Source organism: Diuraphis noxia, unplaced genomic scaffold (genome assembly GCF_037042655.1).
Source record: "Diuraphis noxia isolate RWA-SAM2 unplaced genomic scaffold, SU_Dnox_SAM2 contig0002, whole genome shotgun sequence".
In the NCBI taxonomy this organism is placed as follows: Eukaryota; Metazoa; Arthropoda; class Insecta; order Hemiptera; family Aphididae; genus Diuraphis; species Diuraphis noxia.
This window is the reverse complement of record NW_028301712.1, coordinates 71,474,218-71,492,643: the sequence shown is the minus strand read 5'-3', so window position 1 is coordinate 71,492,643 and position 18,426 is coordinate 71,474,218. Positions and strand designations below refer to the sequence as shown.

General features: G+C 25.5%; 4 protein-coding genes across 4 annotated transcripts; 2 read left to right on the top strand and 2 right to left on the bottom strand.

The window, feature by feature from the left end:
* Positions 1-36: 36 nt before the first annotated feature.
* Positions 37-2,622, top strand: kud (oligosaccharyltransferase subunit 5 kud). Its single transcript, XM_015508511.2, has 3 exons — positions 37-179; positions 242-354; positions 2,378-2,622. The coding sequence occupies exon 3, from the start codon at positions 2,382-2,384 to the stop codon at positions 2,613-2,615; it is 234 nt and encodes a 77-aa protein (XP_015363997.1). The 5' UTR covers positions 37-179; positions 242-354; positions 2,378-2,381; the 3' UTR covers positions 2,616-2,622.
* On the top strand, positions 361-1,964 carry Cdc6 (Cell division cycle 6). Its single transcript, XM_015508509.2, has one exon. It carries the CDS (start codon positions 542-544, stop codon positions 1,721-1,723), a length of 1,182 nt encoding a protein of 393 aa, XP_015363995.1. The 5' UTR covers positions 361-541; the 3' UTR covers positions 1,724-1,964.
* Positions 2,623-5,271: 2,649 nt separating the features above from the next.
* On the bottom strand, positions 5,272-13,200 carry TSG101 (tumor susceptibility gene 101). Its single transcript, XM_015508477.2, has 10 exons — positions 12,776-13,200; positions 12,374-12,444; positions 10,331-10,415; positions 9,784-9,849; positions 9,535-9,698; positions 9,344-9,464; positions 7,953-8,269; positions 6,793-6,993; positions 6,574-6,707; positions 5,272-6,515 (listed from the first exon to the last, which is right to left on the bottom strand). Exons 2-10 carry the CDS (start codon positions 12,416-12,418, stop codon positions 6,329-6,331), a joined length of 1,320 nt encoding a protein of 439 aa, XP_015363963.1. The 5' UTR covers positions 12,419-12,444; positions 12,776-13,200; the 3' UTR covers positions 5,272-6,328.
* A 2,001-nt stretch (positions 13,201-15,201) lies between these two features.
* LOC107161892 (mediator of RNA polymerase II transcription subunit 27-like) lies at positions 15,202-18,220 on the bottom strand. Its single transcript, XM_015508489.2, has 6 exons — positions 17,664-18,220; positions 17,433-17,577; positions 17,228-17,352; positions 17,053-17,146; positions 15,940-16,167; positions 15,202-15,854 (listed from the first exon to the last, which is right to left on the bottom strand). The coding sequence occupies exons 1-6, from the start codon at positions 17,843-17,845 to the stop codon at positions 15,720-15,722; spliced, it is 909 nt and encodes a 302-aa protein (XP_015363975.2). The 5' UTR covers positions 17,846-18,220; the 3' UTR covers positions 15,202-15,719.
* Between the last annotated feature and the right edge of the window lie 206 nt (positions 18,221-18,426).

Here is an 18,426-nt window from a genome sequence, read left to right as displayed (position 1 = left end):
GTACGCCGTACGCGGTTTTGGACTTTGGTTCGGTGGTTCGGTCTTCGCTTATCGGTTTATTAAGTTTATTTTGTTTACTAAAACATAGAAAAAACCGGAAACTTGGTGCTACGTTCATATATGTACAACAACGCATGGACGCCGGACGATTTTCGTTGCCAACTTTTATCTGCTGATACGTATACACACTACACGGTGGTCGTGGTCATATTATTATTTTAATTTTTATATATAACTGTAGGGGGATTACCATCGGCCATCGGGAAAAGCCGACTAAAGAAGTAACGACAATAGAGGCGATTCATTCACCCTCCTGAAGATATTTAAACGGAACGGAATTCGCCCGTCGACGAGGTAAATCGGTTTTTTTTTTATCTATAATCACATTTTACTATGATTTACGGTTTTTGCATTTTGTTCTCGTGACCGGCGTTTCTTTTGTTTTGACCTCTTAGCTTTTCCGCGCTTCGTTTCCAGTTCGTTTTAGCGCTGTTGGTTTGAAAATCGAATCACTTTAAATCTCCGGTCGATTCCGATAAAAATGACGGACATTCAGGCGAAATCGAGTTTTGGCACGGCGCTGTTGAATCTGCACAGCGGTTACACGGATTCGCTGCCGGGGAGAGAGAAGCATATTGAGTGTTTGAAATCGTTCTTAAAAAAACACGTCCAAGACCACCGCTCTGTTTCTATGTACATATCTGGACCGCCGGGTACTGGCAAGACTGTGTCACTTCATTCATTGTTTGCCAGCGATTTGGTCATTGACAATTTCACCCTGGTGTACGTGAACTGTAGTATGATTAAATCAGCAAACCGTGTGTATGCCAAAATCGCTGAAATTTTAAAAATTGGATCTGGTACTCAAAGGGAATGCATTTCGACCATTGAGCAGTACTTAAAAAGCAAACACAAATCTATTCTCATGGTACTCGATGAAATTGATCAACTGTCGTCTAAAAATCAATCGATATTGTATCAAATATTTGAATGGCCTATCATTCCTCAATCAAATATAGTCGTCATTGGTATTGCAAACTCTTTGGATCTTACTGATCGATTGTTGCCAATGTTAAAGACTAAGGTTTCTTTACAACCGGAACTCCTAAATTTTCCACCTTATACGAAAACAGAGTTGGCTAGTATTATATCTCATAGATTAGAAAATGCTGGGGTTAAGGAAATATTTCCTACCAATGCGATTCAGCTTTTATCTGCTAAAATAGCTTCTATTCGAGGTGATATTCGTTTTGCATTGGATGTTACTAGAAGAGTTATTGAATTAGCAGATGATAAAGCTGACAAAAAAATTGAATTAATTGATGTGATAGCTGTGTTGAATAATGTGTATTCCACTTCTGGTGCACTCGATAATGAAAATGAAAATTCTGAAAAATTACCATTACAACAAGAATTAGTGGTTTGCGCAATATTATTGTTATTATCTTCTGGTAAGAAAAGTCAAGTTATTACCATAGGAAAAGTATTCAATGTCTTTACAACTATTTGTAAAAAACGCAACATTCAAGTAAGGGATCTAAGCGAATTCATAACCATGTGTTCATTATTAGAAACAAGAGGTGTAATCAAGATTCTAGGACAGAGTGTAAACAGATTATCCAAAGTATTGTTACTTTGGGATAAAAATGAAATTGATGATGTACTACATGACAAACAACTTTTGGTTGATGTCTTAAATGATAAATCTCTATTAATACAATGATATTTTATTTAAATCAAAATATATAGATTTTTTTCTTTTCACTATCTTTCAACATTTGTAGCAAATATTTTCACTGTTTTTACATTTGTAACTAAGCATTATCCATAGAAAATGCATTATTTTTATGTAATTTTTTTTATTATGTTTAGGGTATTTAATTTTATACTTAGATTGTTTACTTTTATAAATATCTTAGAATAATTGTATATTTTTTTAATAAAATCTTGTTTATTTTTATTCACTTTTATTTTATTTTATTTTCTTTGTTTATAAAATAAAAAAAATAATACCTACATTTTTTCAATAGTAAGCATATTCTAACTTCAATGACACGTAAATACAGTTATGAAGTAATGTAAATTAATTTGGCCTGACTCAGTAACAGTTGAATAGGTCTTATAAATCATTCTGTACAGTTTTGAAAAAATGAAGGATTATGTTTTGCTTGGTTGTTGTCTAATTGTCTTATTGTACTTATACCATAGACCTAATATTTAAACTTGAACTACTATTTTTATTTAAAACGTTTCTTATAACAATTATGGTATATAATATGGTATATATGGTATATATTATCTCTCAATATATGTTACTGTCTATTATTATTATGTTTTGTACCCTAATTTTGTATTGAATTTTGTTATTTTTGTTTAGCACAATGACACTGTACAAGCGGTATGTGTCTCCAGTTAGCCCAGCAGTATATCCACACCTGACTTTATTATTGCTCAGCATTGGTGTGTTTTTCACGGCATGGTTTTTTGTCTATGAAGTTACTGGTACAAAGTATACCAGAAATTTGAAAAAAGAACTGACCATATCTTTTGTTGCTGCTCTATTTACCGGCTTTGGTATTCTGTTCTTATTATTATGGGTTGGAATATATGTATAATGCATTATTATTGTTATTATTATTATTATTATTATTATTATTAGATTTTTTCCTACACCTAATTTAAAGACATAATTTCGAATTATTATTATACGCAATAAAACAATATGAATACATACAATCTATATTATTCAGTATTTGAAATATGGATAAATGTATCTTTTTGTTAAACACTTAATATTTATATGTAAATACTGTGTAATATTAATTGAAATCCCTATTTTTGTCTGTCATGTCATCAATTGAAACTACTTTCTTTATAAACTAATTGTTTTCTTTATTAAAAATATAATAAATGTGTTCATAACATTATTTTCTATTTATTGATAGTATCGTCTGCAGGGGGGGGGGGGGGGCACATAGAGTACATAAAATTTAGATTAGAAATAAAAGCACTTTTTTATTGCATTATACATTTAATTCTTTAGAGAGATGATGGATGATGAATAACCCATATTTCAAGAGTATTTTTTAAATTTATGTTACATTAGTCTTGACCTTGAGTTACAATATTTATTGATATAAAAAATTCATTAATAGAACGTTTTATCCTTTTGTGTTATTTTTGTCTTACTTTTGCGTGATATATAATTATATACATCTGGCAGTTTCAATTTTGTGTTGTTCTTGTTAACTTAACTAATAAAGTTAATTAATCTACCATCAAACTTAAACATAATTACATTATCTGTGTTCTTTGGTTGGGTTTTTAAGATATTTTAATTTTTAATTAATTTTGAGTAGGGCTGGAATTTTAATGTGTTTTGGGTGATACTGATTAATTTTAAGTAATTATTATTTTAGTACATTTTCTTAGTTTTTAGTGGATTTTTCACCATGATACAAACATTTTTGCGATTAACAATAGACTTTTAAGTCTTAACCAACTCCCAACGGTACAAATAATGAATGATACAGCATGAGAAGTTATCGTTGGCATTGTTGGCAACATTTAACTATAACTAGCCTTTCTACTCAAATAATTGCCGTTATATATTATTAATTTTATTACACCATACTAATAACTAAATACATTACCATAGTAACATTTTTAATTTTTTTTTCCAATGATTAAGCTATAATAATTTAAATGGAGTTTTATAGTGCATTTTTGAGATTTTTTATGGTATTCAAATCCTATGCCCAATTATGAGTATGTTGTATGTAACATACTAACATATTGTTGCTTAACATATTATGCTGTAACATATGAGGCCGGAAATTAGTGGTGGGCTTTAGCCCAGGCCCCCTCCCCCATAGATAGTTATTACTTTATAATTACAGAAAATAATGAATGGAAATTGGAAATTATTGTATTCAAAATAAAATTTTATCTATTAATTAATTCAATTTGTCGTATTTAAAAAAAAAAAAAAATTGGTGTCCTAAAATCTCAATCAACTGACAAGAATGAGTTCAGCTGTAGAGGTTCTAAGAAAAATTGATTTTGAAAGTGTAATTGAAGATTTTGTAAAAATAAAAACATGAATAGTTGCAGGCATTTAATTTTAAATATTATTATTAAGTAAAATTAAATTAATAGATAGTATAGCCAGTATAAGTACTATTGAAAATATTGAATGTTATTTAATAAGCAAAATATATATTTTTTTGTTTATTTATTTGGGCTCCAGGTCCCCCACAAATCACAATATGTTCCGCCCAAGAGCTACCATATACCTAAATCCAAGCCTGGTAACATAAAAAAATATGTTCATAATTCACTAGAAATTCTTTTAATTTCAATTGGCTGGATAATATTAAATATTTATTGATAACATTATTTAAGATAAAAAAAATCTTTGATTAATAATGAAGCAAAGTAAAACACGTTATGGATCTCTTCATAAATATGTTTGTAATACATAGTCTTGTTCTGGTTTTTGCTCTATATTTAAATACTTTGAATTAAATATATTTAGAATTGAAGTATCTGTCAATATCAACAATGGTTGTTTCATATTAATGAAAATATATCAAAGTACAATGGTTACGGCAGGATAAATTTACGATTACATTATTTACCAATATTGTTCACTCACACGGAAAAGTTCTTCCTCTGTCATAACTTTTTTTAAATTTTATATTGATAATCAATAATTTCTAGTGAATAAATGAAAAAAAAAAACATATATTGATGAAATGGTATTGTTTTTATGTACTCAAAAAATAAAAGCACTATGAATGCATTTATGATGAAAAATTACAAATTATGTGTTTCCCGCAGTAATACAATTCTAATGACAGAATACTTATTTTAATATTTTAAATATTTTGGAAATATACTAAGTACCTAATAAGCATTTAAAAATAAGAAATAAGTATAATCCATAGTATTAGTGGTGTGGTGTCAACATTTTAAGTCATGACACAGATAGTAAAAAAAATTAGCATTTAATAAATCAACCATAAATTTTTTAGTTGCAAATATTGATCAATTTATCTATTAATATTTTAATCATAAAAAAACAACTTTTAGCCTGAACAAATCATAAATTGGGCATGACCTGTTAGTCCAGTTAATTTTTGTAAAAGCAAGTATCTTAGGATGGTGGATAGTACTAGGTCTTCATAACAATTAAGTACACAAATTCAGTTTTTTTTTTTAGATTATAAAGTGATATATAGTGCTGGCGGTTAGAATTGAGAGCTAGGATTTAAAAAAAGATAAAAAATTGTATATTATACATAATTGATTAAGTTATATTAAAGCATAATAATATAAAGATATTTCAACGATAGGTTATATTTTACAAATTCAACGGCATGAATCAAACTAAAAATATAATGGGTCAAATATGAGATAAGTAGCATCATTCCTTAGATACTTAAGTCTTTATGAATATACAATGCTTATATAAAATCACTTGGTTAACATATCTCTAAAATAAGTGTTAAAAATTTAATACAACTAATAATTTCTTCAGGTCATATTCACATATGCCCATATTTTTGTTTGTAAATAAAATAAGGTATCACATATCTTTGGCTATAAAAGTGTATTCCTTTATAATAATTCAACTATTTTTTTTTTTTTTTTAGAAAACATTAATACATTTAAATGTTTATACAAGAACTAAAAACGATATAAGTGGATATTTAATGGAATACATCTAAATCAATTTTAAAATGAAATGATTTTGTGGATATGACCTATACAACTTATTAATAATAATTATTTATAACTAAATACAGATTTTAATTATAATAATTTCAATAAAATTATATTTATATTTTTAATTTAGTATCGTAATATGAAGAATTATTTTTTTAACTTGCAACAAAATATCATGATAAAATATAAAATTAATAATATTAAAGTATCAAGAAAAAGTAATAAAGGATTTAAATTGGAAAAAAAATAATGTATTTTAGAGACAAAATAATTGAAATATCAATTCACTTAATCTCATGTAATAATTTGTACAGTAATAAAATATTTAAGATGTATTAAAATAAAAGTATTTGGTTGATAAAATGTAATATGATACTAATAAAAATTGGCATATTATTGATCTCTATTGTAACAGTTAACAGAAGTAAATATACTGTTACAAAACAGATAACAAAAGTAATAGGACATATTATAATATAATATTATATACATGTATATCACAAATGATGTTTTACCCTAATTTACTTATCTGTAGAAATTAAATATCTTAATATGTTTTAAATGTTATCTTTCATCTTGTTAGTAAAATTTATTAATATTAAGCCACTAGACCAGCTTTATGCCTGCATCGTTGCATCAAAGCCCGTAACATAAACTGTTTACGGGAGAGTGAACGAACTTGTTTCAGAAATACTTCTAGATCAATCACACCTCTTCTTAAGGCTTCTCCCATATAATAGATTGCATCTTCAGTTGCAGCTTCTTCAGCAAATGAATTCAATATTCTAATTAACATAAAATAATTAGTAGTTCATCTCAGAATACAAATGTGTATTTATTTACTGTTTATAAAGAGGTGCAGTTGTTGTTACAGCATCGTCAATATCAATATTATCTTCTTTAGATAACTTGGAAATAGCCATTTCAAGTTCTAATTCTTTATCACGCAATACTTGAATGTTTTGTTCTAGTTCAGACTAAAAAAATATATTTTAATGAATTAGCAAATTAAAAATTAACACAACACCGGACAATTTTAGTCAGATGAATATTTCTATTTACCTTTTCTTTATTGAGACTAGTCAGAATGGAGTCTAATTTATTTTTTCCGAGTGATAGTTCTCGTTGAGAATGTTGCAATATATCTAATTCGGCTTTATTCTGGGCCATTTGTTCATTAAAGCGTCTCCGTACTTTATCTTCAATAGCAGATAACAAAGAAGCTTTGATATGTTCTTCTGTTATCGTACCACCATCATTTAACTAGGGGTTGTAACAAATGTATGAAAAGTAATAATTATTTATTGTGAGGTACTAAAGTAATGAATGTATAAGCAAAATAAGTGTAGAGGAAAAAAATCTTAAAATCAACATTAACTATGCTATACAACACAGTATATTAGTAGACATTGCATTAAAATATACATAAGCAGTGAAATCTCTACAAATAGAAACTTCTAAAAGGTGGAGCCACTCTTAACAATGGTCGTAGATAATACAAATAGATACTTATTTTCAAATCTATTACACATTAAGGGAAAAAACTATATAATAAAATTGAATTTATTTTTATGTTTCTTTACAATATAATTAATGTTAAATATTTTATAATAAAAATTAACTTGTGTTAATTATTGTCTTATTTTATAAATACAATTATTCAAAATGATGAATTTTTAAAATATAGGTTGTGTAGAAGGAAATACTACTATGGAAACAACAGTGCTATAAATTTATGTAAAATGAATAATAATAAAAAATTAAAAGATATTTCCAAAAATAGTAAAAATATATCATAAAATTTTACTTTAATTTAAATAAATAGAATAACCCAATATACACATTATACAAACAAATATTGTATACAGCATACAGGATCATTTAAAATTGCTCAAAATTTTAGAGTTTAAATTCTTTGTAAGTGTCCACTTTAAAGAGGTTTTACAGTTTACTTTACACAATAGATACAATAAAAATTGTATTTTGTATTTAATCGTCTGACTATTTTTATTTACATATTGATAATCATCTAATAAAGCATTTTTTGATTGACATATGAATAATGCTATAGAGAAGTTATAGGTAATAAATAATTATTATTTTTATATAATTAAAAACATTACAAATAACCATTATTTTAAGATTTTTCCTTTATTTATACTTAGAGGTTCATTCCAAAAAAATAAATAAATTTAAATAAAAAATAAAAAAAATAATCTTACCCCTGTAGAAGGATTAGGCAAATTACTAGTAGCTGATGGGTAAGGAGGATACTCTGGTCTTATTGGTGCAGGTTGCTGAGGATATGGACAGTTTTGAGAAGAATTTTGAGTTGTATATGGTGGAGTATATGGAGGAAAATTTGATGTACTAGCAGAACCTGTTGGATAAGGAGAAGGTGTTGGAAATTGATTATTATATAAAGGATAAGGAGTATTAGAACTTCCATGGTACGCAGTAGTAGGATTTGAAGTAGCAGTAGATGATGTTGGTATTGAAGAATATGGTAACATCACATTTGAACCAGTGCCACCATATGCTAAATTTAAATACATAACAAATCAATAATAATTAATAAAACTATACTCTATTCACATTAAGTAAAGACTTTGGCAGTGACCAATTTTAGTCGGGCGGTGGTCAGACAACACTTGATTGGCCGTGTAGTTAAGCCACACCACTGTGCACAAGTCAATTACCGAGTTTCCTTTTAAATGTAAATGAGGTATAGTCAATTAAAAATTGCATATATCCTATTATTTTTAGTTGTTCATAATATTTATATACTTAGGTTTTATAACCAGACAAAATTAAATTATTTTTCCTGTTTCCTTTTTAAGTTATAAAGTTTTTGAAGTCTTCAATTTAAAAAAATAATAAATTACATGGTTAAACAAAACACTGAACTATTTCAAGCCCAATAATATAAAAAAATTCAACAAGCTTATACTTCTTTGAAAATTTATAAGATATTTGGCTGATAAATAAATTGTGTATCCATAAAATAATTATGAAAGCATGTAGGTACTTATTATAAGTACCTATTTAAATTAGAAAAACTAAAACTAAAAACTGATTAATATTATATTATATACACCCATAGGTAGCTAAGTAGGCATTGTTGGTTTTAAAGCAAATTTAAACAATGTAAAATGCGTAGTTTTTAAAAACATTATTGTCACTACATATATGTTTATTAATGATTTTATCTGAAAATAATTTATATTACCTAACAAATTGAAAGTGCAAGTTTATATTTTCTTCATATTAGTATTTTTTGACGATAATTTTTTTTAATAATAACTGAGTATATATTTATACTTAATGATGAAATTTTAAAATATAACATTTGACTTAATTTTTATTTTTATTAGCTTCTAGTGTAACTATGATAGCTCAACAATTATTAAAATATAACAAAGATAATTAAAGTATATATTACAAAACAATATTTGTGAACATTGTGATTAAAATGATGAACATTTGATTTTTTTTTTAATGATATAATTTGATATTTATTGAACATATTTGCATACATTTTTTTAGTGTTTTCAAGGTCATAAATATCATAATCATACTAATAGGTAACCAACATTCTATAAATTACACTTACGCATTTGAGTAGGATAACCAGGGTTTACAGGTTGTTCAGTTCTTATAACTGAATATACAGGTGGTGTTTCTGAAAAAGTTGCTGTCATTGTTCCGATTAAATCAAGAAGGTTGGACGTAGTCTAAAATGGTATACCACGTATAATTTAAAATTGGCACAAATTAAATGTAATCATAATTTAATGTAATTACCGGAGTCCAATTGTGTAAATATGGCAAATAAATTTTACCGTTATGATCAACATACATTGACATTTTAATTCGCATATCCAATGTAGGTTTTACATAACAGATTGGTGCATTATTTGGATGTGTATCCATTAGCCAGATACAAATTGGAATGTGATAAGTGGTGCCTTTAAAAGTGAAATAAGATATTTAATTATTTTTATAGCAATATTACAATTAAAAAATTATAAATTAAAATAAGTTGGCAGTTACCTTTAAATGTAACAGGAACAGTACCACTTAAATTAACTAGTTTCTTTTCAATTCTATTTGAAAACACTGTAAAAAAAAATAAGAAATATATTTTATTATAATTTAATACTTTGAAATTCATATGTAAGAGTTAGGGGGTCGAACTCAAAAATTCAAAAATATGGTCACAAACTGAACCTATTAATTTAATGTAGATCAGAATGATATGTTCTACATCAAACCAAACCTAAATCAAATATTTTTTGTTTAATACCAAACTGAATTTGAAAAAAAGTTTTGAATTAAATTAGAAATCAAAAATTTTAGTTTTTATGTCAAAACTATGATGTATTCCAATTTTTTTTTTTAGAATCCATACATTTTTTTTGAATTAAAATTAGTTATTAAATTTCAAACTTTTTGTCTGAGTTTGGTTAAATATTTTAAAAACTAGATTCAAATTAAAAACTTTAGAAGTTCAGTTGGATTAAAAGAACTTTAAACAGTTAGACTCACCTCAATTAAGAATTAAGTACAAAAAAAAACAAATATCATAAAAATAACTTACAAAATGTCTCAAAATTACAAATGAGTCCATGATAATAATTTAATGTTTTTATAATTTCTTTTTTTGTATTTTCAGGAAATTTATACTGAAATAAAATAAAGATAAAGTATTAGGTATATGTTTAAAATAATATAAAATTATAGAATTATATTAAATTCTATATTTTAAAGTATTTTTATAATATATCGACCTGTTGTAATATATTTCTTATTTATAAAATAATATGGTTAAATATATTATAAATAACAACTATTTTTATTGTTTTATATTAAGGGGATTTGATACTGCAATTTTTTGTTTGAATTTATTAAGGCTACTAGAAGGTGACTGCCACATTTTTAATGTTATCTCCCAAACAACTAAAAATGTTATATAAAAAAATTGTTATACTTCAGTTTCTATAGAAATTAAAATCAAAAAATCAAAAATATAGAAAAGTTGATCTCAAATAGACTTACCGAAAAATCTAAATATATTTTTAGAATTCTGATCACTTCACTCTATTAATTGGTATGTTTGGCAAAGAACAAGTCTAAAATCTTAAACTGTGCAAGTGTTAACCAGACAGAATATCATCGTATCGAATTCTCTTAACATTAAGTATGGTTCTAAATAAAGTCTATTCTATACACTTTCACAAAGATGTATATCTCTAAGTCCCTTCAATTTGATGAAATAACAGTTTTTTTTTTGTTAAAGATTACAATTTATAAGAAGTTTTTAAATTTAACAAAATGCCACCTTTAGCAGTGGTCAATTGTTCAATAGTTACATATATGTTTTTTTAATATAACTTCTTAAGACAATGCTACACACATATTTTTTGTCTCCATTTAACAAGTGCATAACATAACAAATTTACACTTAGCAGATGGTGTTTAATTCTATTAGTTTAAAAATTAGAGTAAATTGAAATATTATGAAACTTGATGGTAAGAATATTATATATATTTGTATGAAGATATTTTACAATATTTAGTTTTTAAGTGAGTTAAGAGCATTTTTAATTTACGCTTTTTTATACATGCATAACTTGTAACAAAATTGCACTACCTTAAAAAAAAACCCACATACAAACACAGATAATGTTCTTAACACTAAGTTTCATAATAGGCCAATTTACTCTAATTTTTAAACTAACGGAGCTAAACATGATTTTCTGAGCGTAAATTTGCAATGTAGGTAACTACTTGTAAGATGGAGACAACAAATAGTTGTGTAGTGTCCTCTTAATTTTTACATTTTTCCTTTTAGAAAAAGAGTACTTAATAGAAATGATAAACCTCACACTATGAGTATACTTTAAAATGTAGGTATTTTAATACAACACAATAACTCATAATTACACACACACATTAAAAATAATGTGATAACTTAGATATTTTGGTACCAATTATTTAATATTACTTAGTATGAATCTATTTCAAATACTCAAATGTGGATATTTTTATATAATGGTAGGTATAAATTTACTTTGAATAGCGCCGTTAGAAAATCCCAATGTAAGCAATCATAATTATGTACAGTAATCAGTCTTCAGACTATTAACAAATAACTTAACATAAAAAATTGTGACGTACGGATGGACACAATGGAGATATAAGTTTTCTAAACTTTTGTTTAGAACTTTAAATAGTAACTGATAATTAACAAATAATTGTTAATATTATTTGTATAACAAAAGGTAGGCAATAAAATTATAAAAATAAGATCCTTAAAGATATACTAAATATTTTATCAATTCAGATTTCAATTTTTCAATGTATGTAATTAATTATTATTATTGAAAATTGTAATTTGTAATTTTATTAATAAAGTTTCATGATAAAATTTATCAGGTCGCAATACATATAACAAGAACAATACGGCTTGCAGAGTGGGCCAGGGCCTATCCTCTGTGTAAGATAATGAGCATAATATATGACATTTTTTATCATAACATTATAAGTGAGTGTAATATAACAAATAGAGAATAAATATTTCTAAATATTAAAGAAACACTATAATATATCATTGTAATTAAAACTTTATTTTAAGACTTACCATAGTTAGATATGATTTTATACGACTTTCTTCAACTCGTATCATTTTGAATTAGTATTTATCTTCCTAAACTATATTAAAATAAAATTATAATAATAATTTATTAATTAAAATATAACACAGACTAATTATAGCTGTCTGTTAACATAACTATAAATAGTTAATTAATACATGACTAAAAATCAAATTTGAAAAATAACTGAATGCCCTAAGGATTAGAAATGTTTTAAATTACAAATGTACAATGCACAAAGATGAAAATGGCTGTTTAACAATACGTAGAATTAAAGAAGGTAATTCAATGGAATATAAAAACGATTGAACAAAAATTAATATATTACAATTTACAACCAATATTAGGTTGTTAGATACAAAATACTTTTAATGAACAATAGAACTTACACAGAACGTATATATAGTTAGTGGGCCACACTGAAGTTGTCAAATTGAGTTGGTATTATTAATTTACTTTAAAGATTAATTTAAAGAAACACTTTTTAGAAACATAATTAACAAGTAAGCATTAGCCGTCAAACATATGAAAATAAAATTGAGATTAAAATATCAAAACTTATACTTCATATGATTAGGTATACTTCGTAATTTATGTTCATACTATCATGACAATGTATATTTTGTCATGTATATTATTATTATTTATTACTATTTAGTATTTACTATCAACTGTCAAGAACTGTGATCCGTGAATCGTATGTTACCTCGGCTTGATAAAATATCTAAGCTGTGTATATTACAATAATAGGTATTAGCTACAAATAATATAAATAAAAGTACAAGCACAGAGCCACAGACTGAATATTCTGTGGTACAAGTATGAATGATAAGTGATAACAGCGCCATTCAACATTGCTGCATTGAATAGGTAGCTAAATTGCTAAATAATAAGTAACTAATTATTCTGTGATTTGATGTTGTTTTTTGACGGATATAAAATAAGACTTGTAACTGTTATTTTATGTCAATTTTATATTGGTAGCTTTTATAATAAAAAATAAAATAAGACAATGGAAATAATATAGAATTAGTGCCTACATGGCTAAATAACATTATTATTATTATTATTATTTAGCCACGATTGTCTAGATAAGAAACAACTAAAATTAATAAAATAATCATAAATATGGAAATAATTATTAATTATTTAAAATTAAAAATACCTATATAGTACCTACATTGTACTAATGTTACAAATACTTACATAATATTATTACCTTCATTGCAAAACCCTTACTATTTGTTTTATACTTGTAAGAGTGTAATTCTCTCTTTTCTGAAATTTAATATTATATTATATTATTCCAATAAAATGCAAGTAGATGATCATCACTTATCATAAGTTTTTTTTTATATTATTATAGTATCAATTTAAATATTTTTAAAATACAATCTTAAAGTAATTTTAAGGTTTACAAACCAAAGAACAAGTTTTAAATGCCAAAAATATTTTAAAAATCATAATTTTGGTAACATAGGAATCATAAAAAGTATTTATCGGGTGTTGTACTATTAAGTGATTTAGTGTTATTTTGACATAATATGCAGGTAAATCTTATGTATAATTTTGTTGATCTGATTAGTGGAGTGCACGCTCAAAATATTGAAGGTTTATCATTTACAGCAATCAGCTAAAGAGCAGAAAAATCACTCTGGAACAGAATTTTCAATGTTAGATGCTTACCTATCTTTCTTCAACATAAGAACAAATAAAAGTATAACTTTGGTATATTAATTTTAATAATGAATTACATTATTAAACACATTTTTACCTATTATTTGTTGTTTTATAAAACTAATATAATTGATAAATAATAATATAAATAGTTCTATTATAATTAAAAACTACCTATATTAATATCATATATGTTAATAAAAACAAATATAATGATGCTTAAATAAATACAAACTATGTAGTTCTAAGACTTGAGTCTTCACTCGACAGGTGCGGTCACTTCATCTCAAAGATAAGAGTAAGAAACTAAATTCCATCCTTCACTCTAACCTAACCTTACCTATCAAAAATATTCTTTAAAAACCTCAACCAGATCGAGGGTATAGCATTGTCATCTAGGACTTTGCTAAAAATTCAAACAAAGCAACCAAATAAGCTTTTTAAAACACCTATCTTTGCTTAACCACTGCTGCTCTCTACTAAAAAAGTTTTCATGCCAAACTGCGAGATAATCCCAATCATTTAGTTAGCATCTCTCACTCATTATGGTAACCCATTACCCAACTAAACAACTCAATGAAACTGGTGCCACAACTTGAAAACTTTTAATAATCAAGAGGTGTCACAAATGTGAGATTTTTTTCTCGTGTGTTGTTACTCATTTATCTATCCGTATTAATACACATAGAATGTAATTTATAGAAGTAAAGTTAATTTAATTAACAAAAATAAAATTAAAATATTTCCAAGTACAAAAACCAAATGGCTGTAGACAGGAATTTAATATGGAAGGGAGCTTATTATACTAATTACATATTATTTAATAAATACATTTATACACTTTCTAAGTTGTAAGAGAAGTTAGAATACCCTAACCCCTTTGTGTCAATGTCCTGGCAAAAATAAAATTGGGTTTTCCGTTGGAAACCAATTGGCCTCTAAATTATGGTAGTTATAACTGAAGTACACCTCACAAAATAAAATATAGATCTTCTCAGTTTACATGGTCAGTCTGGGATTAAAAGGGTCACTCAAAAATGCTCGTTCTATTTTCTTTTTGGCCAGCTTTTGTGTAGTAAAAAATATTAAATGCAACATGTAAATAATCGTTACAATTTGTATAGGTATTTAAATATAATACATTGCACAATAATAATTTTATTGTATATCAATTTATTATAAACTAGTTTTATTTTGGTAAGCCATTTTCACTTTAAATACCATCAATCGCATGAACTGGGTTTGGCCAACTGGCCAAGATAAAATGATTCTAGTATCAGTTACATGCAATACGAAAACTATAAGAAAATATTTCAATAAAATTTGATTTAACATCCAATATTTAAGAACTATATAGAGTATAGACATAATAAAATAAAAACCTAGTGCAATGAGCCATGAAAAAAATCAATGATTAGATCATTTACAAAGTGTATTAAGCGATTTTATTTAATGCTGAATTGCAAAAAGAAGAAAAAAATATTTAATCATAAATATGTTTATAAAATAGTTAATATATTCATATTAAATATTATATTTTATCATATATATTTAATTTATTTTAACTTAATAAAGGTAAAATTTTAAATTAATACTATTCTTAAGCTATGAAATAAATTAAAAAATGTTTTGAATGATTATTTTAAATATATAATATTATGGTTTACATTCATAATGGTATGTATCTAATGATCTAAGATCTCTCCAAGTTGGCGGGTATGCATTAAGCAATCGATTTCCACACGCTTTACATACTGAATTGAATAATATCAAATAACTGTTGAGCCAAGTCTATAAACAAATAAACAAAAAAGATATTAATAATTATTTTGATATTTTTAATATTTATAAACCAAAATTTTTTATCTAAAACTACCATGAATGACCGAACTGAAAGATCTGGCAATGTTGGTGAAGAAAAATGTAACATAGCTGCATTAGCATGATCAGTTATCTTACGAAAAACATGATATCTTGATTCTTGCCAAAGCTCTTGTTGTAAACTATTAGGGTTAATAGGCTCATTGAATCCTTTAACAATAACCCATTCAATCATAACTCCTTTAAATGATATAATAGCTTGTAAAACTCTACCTAAGCCAACCTAAATAGTAAATATAAACAAAGTTTTAATTAATTTTAATAGTTAATACATTTTACCTTTCGAGAAAAGTACTTTTAATAAGAAAATATTGCATATAATTTATTTATCTTCAAAATTGTTTTTAGATATTATTTATTTAATCAACACTTAATGTGGAATAAATGCAATTTAGTATCCATGCTTGTTTTTTTATTTTATTTTCAAAATTAATGTTTTTAAATACATTAAATTAAAGTAATTGAAAAAATTGTAGCTCTTTAATACTTTGAAAATTGTATTATGAAAAACCACAGTGGTATTAATAAAAAAATTCAATATTTTAAGCAATAGTACTTACTTATTAAGTTAGGTTACTTATATTATTTGTAATCAATATCTAAACATTAATATTACTTTTATATTTGCGGTTTGCCCAATCATTGTAAATCATTATTGTTATATAATGTCAAAAAAATTTAAATAATATTAAGTTTGATAATCACAAAATAAAAATAAACATACCTACTTAACATTAATTTTTATAAGTTTCACAATAGGAGATAATTGTTATTAATTTGTCCCCAACTTTTTATATTGATTTTTTATTACTTAAACATAATATGACATAATATAAAATTCAAAAATTGGGTTTATACATTTTTATTAGGGTAACAACAAATTTTTTTTTTTTTTTTAATAACTTACCGTGTAAAAAAAAAAAATAACAATCACTAAAACTGAATTTAACACTAAGATGCAGGTACCTTAAAGTACAAACTTCGAAAAATTAAAATATAAGTTTAAATACTAAGTTGTATTTTCCCCATAATATTTTCAATAATTATAATAAAATTTTTTGTTTTACTCAAGTTGTGAAGTAGAAAATAAATATTGAAAGAAAATTACCAGTAGAACAACATTTGATGCACAGGGCCTTGTTATTGTAATACTCATATCAGGAAACATCCTATCAATATTAGTTAATAGTACATCAACAGCTCTAAAAAATATTTATAAGATAACTAATTAATTAATTAAACATTAATTATTAAATATCATTAAAATGTATATAGATATTTACTGTGGTGATATATTATGCAAACTAGACTGTTGGCGTTTCTTCTTATTCGAACTGGAATTGTAATAGGATTTTTTTAATGAATTATGACTTAAAATTTGTACAGCATTTGAACTGAATTTATGTACCTTAAATCATATAACTTAATTAGTTAAACATAAAATTATAAATGTTTAATTAAAATACATTAAACTATAATTTGTAATACTTTGTCAAGCCATTTATGAGAAGAAACCAGAGGAGTGTACAATGCCTGTCTATCGGATGTGCTCTCTTGCGTTAAAAATGATGTGTTATATAATAACATAGCACCTGGAGGACTAGATAAGGACCCAACCACTTGCTCAAGATCCCTAAAAATTAAAAAGTACATACACCATTAAAATAAGTTAAATTTAATTTTAAAATTTAATAAAATGTACTATGAATCAAACTAAACCTCATATGAAGTCCAAGTCTTCCAATCATTTCATTCATAGAATACATATAACGATTATCTTTTAAATCTGTTTGTGAACCATCATCTTTAACTCCTTCACCAATTTCAATAATAAGTTGCATTAGTTCCAATCTTAATGTCCTAACGGTGTTTAAGGCGACTTGCATAGGATTCAACTCCATATTTTTATTTGTGTGTTTATCAAAGAGGTAATATAATAGAAATTAATATAACAAATTGTTTTTAATTTGGTAAAGAAAACTGTTCAAAAATACACCGAAATGGTTATTCAAAATTAATATTTATTTGTCGTGTTATTTAGTGAACAATATTATGCGTATTATTTTAAAATTAAAATGATTAAATACTAATATTATTTACTGAGAATTAGGAATTCACTAAATAAATAACTATATATGCATATAATTTAAGTTACAATTACAAATAGCATGTACATTGTATATTAGTCGTGATCAACGATAGTAGAATAAGTGAAACCTGATAGTACTATATAGTAAACAGTAAACACTCTGACTCGCGCTCTGAGTTCTGACCCGCGCAACCCGACTTCTATACTTTACACTAGATAACTAACTCATATAATTTATTTTGTTATGAGTGAAGCTGATAAGGTGGAGAGCTGTTATCACAGATCTGTGCTGTTATTTTGTCGGTTGGCAAAATATTGTTTAGCATACATAAAATGTATTAGGAAAATAGGAATAAATGGGATTGATTATATATATTTTTGAAGGTAAAATGA

What these genes read in the sequence shown, in the direction of transcription:
- Cdc6 (XM_015508509.2), top strand. Translation starts at nt 542, where the DNA reads ATGACGGACATTCAGGCGAAATCGAGTTTTGGCACGGCGCTGTTGAAT.
- LOC107161892 (XM_015508489.2), bottom strand. Translation starts at nt 17,845, where the DNA reads ATGGAGTTGAATCCTATGCAAGTCGCCTTAAACACCGTTAGGACATTA. An exon ending in CATCAAATGTTGTTCTACTG is followed by an intron (nt 16,168 to 17,052) that starts GTAATTTTCTTT and finishes TTTACTATTTAG; the next exon opens with GTTGGCTTAGGTAGAGTTTT. An exon ending in TTTCAGTTCGGTCATTCATG is followed by an intron (nt 15,855 to 15,939) that starts GTAGTTTTAGAT and finishes ATTTGTTTATAG; the next exon opens with ACTTGGCTCAACAGTTATTT.
- kud (XM_015508511.2), top strand. Translation starts at nt 2,382, where the DNA reads ATGACACTGTACAAGCGGTATGTGTCTCCAGTTAGCCCAGCAGTATAT.
- TSG101 (XM_015508477.2), bottom strand. Translation starts at nt 12,418, where the DNA reads ATGATACGAGTTGAAGAAAGTCGTATAAAATCATATCTAACTATG. An exon ending in TGGTTATCCTACTCAAATGC is followed by an intron (nt 8,270 to 9,343) that starts GTAAGTGTAATT and finishes ATTTAAATTTAG; the next exon opens with CATATGGTGGCACTGGTTCA. An exon ending in ACTGCACCTCTTTATAAACA is followed by an intron (nt 6,516 to 6,573) that starts GTAAATAAATAC and finishes TATGTTAATTAG; the next exon opens with AATATTGAATTCATTTGCTG.